We start from the raw sequence: 4,933 nt of genomic DNA on the forward strand, positions 1-4,933 counted from the left end.
TTCTGTTCTATTGTACTTAGAGAGTTGATTTAAAAACTACCATTAAGGAAACCATGAATTATAATAATCTGGAAAGTTTCAAGGGTCTACTCCAATAAAAAGTGAAAATTTTGGCCAATTTTGGGTTTTTTCATGTAAAAAATTCTGCTTTTGGGGCACAAATTCTGTTCTATTGTACTTAGAGAGTTGATTTAAAAACTACCAGTAAGAAAACCATGAATTATAATAAACTAGAAAGTTTCAAGGGTCTACTCCAAAAAAAAGTGAAAATTTTGGACAATTTTTTTTTTTTTTATGTAAAAAATTCTGCTTTTGGGGGACAAATTCTGTTCTATTGTACTTAGAGAGTTGATTTAAAAACTACCAGTAAGAAAACCATGAATTATAATAAACTAGAAAGTTTCAAGGGTCTACTCCAAAAAAAAGTGAAAATTTTGGACAATTTTGGGTTTTTTTATGTAAAAAATTCTGCTTTTGGGGGACAAATTCTGTTCTATTGTACTTAGAGAGTTGATTTAAAAACTACCAGTAAGGAAACCATGAATTATAATAATCTGGAAAGTTTCAAGAACCTACTCCAAAAAAAAGTCAAAATTTTGGCCAATTTTGGGTTTTTTTATGTAAAAAATTCTGCTTTTGGGGCACAAATTCTGTTCTATTGTACTTAGAGAGTTGATTTAAAAACTACCAGTAAGGAAACCATGAATTATAATAAACTGGAAAGTTTCAAGGGTCTACTCCAAAAAAAAGTGAAAATTTTAGCAAATTTTGGGTTTTTTTATGTAAAAAATTCTGCTTTTGGGGGACAAATTCTGTTCTATTGTACTTAGAGAGTTGATTTAAAAACTACCAGTAAGGAAACCATGAATTATAATAAACTGGAAAGTTTCAAGGATCTACTCTAAAAAAAAGTGAAAATTTTAGCAAATTTTGGGTTTTTTCATGTAAAAAATTCTGCTTTTGGGGCACAAATTCCGTTCTATTGTACTTAGAGAGTTGATTTAAAAACTACCAGTAAGGAAACCATGAATTATAATAATCTGGAAAGTTTCAAGGATCTACTCCAAAAAAAAGTGAAAATTTTGGCCAATTTTGGGTTTTTTTATGTAAAAAATTCTGCTTTTGGGGCACAAATTCTGTTCTATTGTACTTAGAGAGTTGATTTAAAAACTGCCAGTAAGGAAACCATGAATTATAATAAACTGGAAAGTTTCAAGAGCCTACTCCAAAAAAAGGTGAACATTTTGGCCAATTTTGGGTTTTTTCATGTAAAAAATTCTGCTTTTGGGGCACAAATTCCGTTCTATTGTACTTAGAGAGTTGATTTAAAAACCATCAGTAAGGAAACCATGAATTATAATAATCTGGAAAGTTTCAAGAGCCTACTCCAAAAAAAGGTGAACATTTTGGACAATTTTGGGTTTTTTCATGTAAAAAATTCTGCTTTTGGGGCACAAATTCCGTTCTATTGTACTTAGAGAGTTGATTTAAAAACTACCAGTAAGGAAACCATGAATTATAATAATCTGGAAAGTTTCAAGGGTCTACTCCAAAAAAAAGTGAAAATTTTAGCAAATTTTGGGTTTTTTTATGTAAAAAATTCTGCTTTTGGGGGACAAATTCTGTTCTATTGTACTTAGAGAGTTGATTTAAAAACTACCAGTAAGGAAACCATGAATTATAATAAACTGGAAAGTTTCAAGGATCTACTCCAAAAAAAAGTGAAAATTTTGGCCAATTTTGGGTTTTTTTATGTAAAAAATTCTGCTTTTGGGGCACAAATTCTGTTCTATTGTACTTAGAGAGTTGATTTAAAAACTGCCAGTAAGGAAACCATGAATTATAATAAACTGGAAAGTTTCAAGAGCCTACTCCAAAAAAAAGTGAACATTTTGGACAATTTTGGGTTTTTTTATTAAAAAAATTCTGCTTTTGGGGCACAAATTCTGTTCTATTGTACTTAGAGAGTTAATTTAAAAACTACCAGTAAGGAAACCATGAATTATAATAATCTGGAAAGTTTCAAGAGCCTACTCCAAAAAAAAGTGAAAATTTTGGCCAATTTTGGGTTTTTTTATGTAAAAAATTCTGCTTTTCTGTTCCATTTTTAAAGGTGGTTGGTTTAGAATTTAACAAACAACCGTTTGTTAACTTCTAATGACTGAGTATTTTTTCTGAAAGTTTCGTACCTATAGGTCTCATCAGTCAAAAGTTATCCAAACTGTTTTTAGTCATTTAAACTACCTAGATGGGTTCTAAATAAGCTGGAAATTTAATTTTTTAAATAATTTTAAAATGCTTATAACTTAAAAAGTATTCAACATAGAACTATGACAATTTGCACCAAGATTCTCTGATTAATTTCATTGGACACGTATTTCGGCATTTTTCAAAAAAACTGACAAAATATTAAAAAAAAATTAAACTAAAACTTACTGTAAGGCGCAGGTCTCTGTTGCTGATAATTATTCCTCACGGCGCCGCCCCCATACCCCTGCTGGTAATTATTACCGAAATTACCGCCCCCCATCGGGGGACCACCCGCCTGCACTCCACCCCCTCCTTGCATCGGATTTCCCCAGTTTCCTCCAGCTAAAAAACAAAAAATAAAACAATTCCCCCATTATTAAAATCATTAATCAAACATAGAAGACGATTTGCAATTTTAAGTGGCCCGCCGGTCCACCTGATTTAACTCCCATCGATTTCCTTACAATGCTACTTACTATTGTAACCTCCAACCATGGGCCCCTGATTGTACCCCTGCTGGGGCGGGGCCTGAGCGGGAGGCCCCCACGGGGTCGGTTGCTGCTGCTGACCCTGATCCCAGCCGCCGCCCCCGCTGTTCTGCCAGGGGGCGGGTTGCTGCTGAGCCTGCTGAGGCGGACCCCATTGGTTGTTCTGCTGCCCGCCCCACCCGTTGTCGCCCTGGGGTCCCCCCCAAGGACCGCCGCCCCCCATTTGATGTCCTCCGCCGTAACCTCCTCCCGGTGCCCCCCCTACAAATATCATTACGCGTCATTAAACGAGGAACTAAACAACAATGGCGGTGGTGGTGGGGGCTGGTACTAGTTTACCTTGGTGCATTCCGCCACGCCCCCCTCGGCCGCCCATGTGTCCCCTGCCGCCCCCTCGGCCTCCCATCGGCGGACCGCCCCCCATTTGGTTCTGTTGCATGTCGTTCTTGTTCAGGGCCTTTTTTACGTCCACCGCTTTGCCCCTGATGGTGTGGCCTCGATGCACTATACGAATTCAACATTAGGGAACCACATCGACCGAGAAACCTCCACAACTTACAAACGATTTTATCAACCGAGTCGTAGTCTTCGAATTCGATAAAGGCGAACCCTCGCTTCTTCTTGGTCTCCTTGTCAACGACAATGGTGCAAGACAAAATGGTGCCGTAGGTCTTAAAATGGTCCTTCAGGTCCTCCTCCTCGACCTCCTCCTTAAGACCGCCGACAAACAGTTTTTTGACAGTTGCACCGGCTTCCGGACGACCGATGTCCTGACGCGGTACCGCCCTTTTCGGTTCCACCACCCTCCCATCGACCCTGCAATAATCAGCCTTCAAATGAAGCGAGAACCTCGAGAGGCATGAAGCCTTTTTTTCGGGTCATTCATGATCTTACTAAGGCTTTCGATACCATCAATCAATGAGGCTTTTCAGAGTGAATGGAGGTGACGAGACCACAGAGAAAGATCGACCCTCTTCTTGATACTTATTACTGAGTTATTCGATAGGTAAATGTGACTTAAGTGCTATATTTGTCATGCCGAGGGCTATAGAGGAATAAATTGAAACTAGGGTATAATCAGCTAAATATAATCACAGTAATAATTATTCTCGTTAATGACACTTGTGTATTATGTTCAATATGCCCTAAAGTGTTTTCAAGTAAAATTGACCCGATAGTTAATGAGCAATAACTTTTTTTAAATCAGTCTTCTTCAATGACACTTATTACAACTAGTACATGTTTTTTACTTACCTATGGGGTCTAGCATTTTGGGCATCGTCGACCATATGAGCCTTGGAATACGTAATGAAGCCGAAGCCCCTGCTTCTTTTGGTCGTAGGGTCTTTCATGACCACCACATCGACGATTTCACCCCATTGCTCAAAGTGCTTTTTTAGGGACTCGTCTGTTGTACGAAAGTCCAGTCCTCCGATAAACAGTTTTCTTAACTGTTCCGGTTCGGATTTATCCTAAAATAAATGTTTGGCACTGTCTTTTCAATGGGGAATAAATAAATTAATTATTTCAGTCCTATATGGGTTTAGATCGTTGCTAAGGCCCTTCGGGTCTTTTATTTGATTGCATCGGTCTAAAGAGTTAAGTGTAAGTAGCTCAAACATCTAATATCTAAGTAATTTAAGCGTTTGTTTAATAAAAACTGTATTTATTCATCCAAGACCCTTGCAAGAGTCTCGGGTAATATTTGAGGTTATGTACATTATGACTGCACTCAAAATGCTTGTTAATATTCACTTGTGCCCTTAGGATGAACACGTAAATGCCACAGAATGTAGTGAATACCCTATAGAACACATGGATTAAGACCAATTTAATGCTAAATGCAGTGAAATGTGAAAAAAATGCTTCTGAAGAATGCCTGTACTTAGATAACGGTTTCTCTGATACTCACGTTTCCTGAGTCTCTTTCCCTCTTCATATTTGCTATTTAACAGGGAAAATAGGTGGAAAAACTTAGAAACTCGCGAAATTAATCGAACAAGGGATAAAATGGAGGATTTCGAGGTACAAACGTGAATTTCCTCCTGAAGCCCCACTGAAGCCAAGCCAAACTGACAACCGATGACATATGACGTTGCACACGCCCTACGCCCCTATGGTTATCCTTGTCTCGTTTGCTGTCTTTTTAAGGAACGTACGTCCTGTCATATTGCTGACAACTGTCAAAAACTTAA

The 4,933-nt window shown here is 37.8% G+C and overlaps 1 protein-coding gene across 1 annotated transcript; it reads right to left on the bottom strand.

The window, feature by feature from the left end:
- Positions 1-2,410: 2,410 nt before the first annotated feature.
- Positions 2,411-4,820, bottom strand: LOC126747794 (heterogeneous nuclear ribonucleoprotein A1, A2/B1 homolog). The gene is made up of 6 exons (XM_050456594.1): positions 4,651-4,820; positions 3,993-4,210; positions 3,298-3,554; positions 3,078-3,242; positions 2,727-2,999; positions 2,411-2,592 (listed from the first exon to the last, which is right to left on the bottom strand). Exons 1-6 carry the CDS (start codon positions 4,675-4,677, stop codon positions 2,426-2,428), a joined length of 1,107 nt encoding a protein of 368 aa, XP_050312551.1. The 5' UTR covers positions 4,678-4,820; the 3' UTR covers positions 2,411-2,425.
- Positions 4,821-4,933: the final 113 nt, after the last annotated feature.

Source organism: Anthonomus grandis, chromosome 20 (assembly GCF_022605725.1).
Source record: "Anthonomus grandis grandis chromosome 20, icAntGran1.3, whole genome shotgun sequence".
Classification (NCBI taxonomy): Eukaryota; Metazoa; Arthropoda; class Insecta; order Coleoptera; family Curculionidae; genus Anthonomus; species Anthonomus grandis.

Bases quoted from the DNA above. Each gene is read 5' to 3' on its own strand.
- LOC126747794 (XM_050456594.1), bottom strand. From the start codon at position 4,677: ATGAAGAGGGAAAGAGACTCAGGAAAC. The intron at 3,243-3,297 runs GTAAGTTGTGGA...GAATTCGTATAG, and splicing joins CTCGGTTGATAAAATCGTTT to TGCATCGAGGCCACACCATC. The intron at 3,000-3,077 runs GTAAACTAGTAC...TGATATTTGTAG, and splicing joins GCGTGGCGGAATGCACCAAG to GGGGGGCACCGGGAGGAGGT.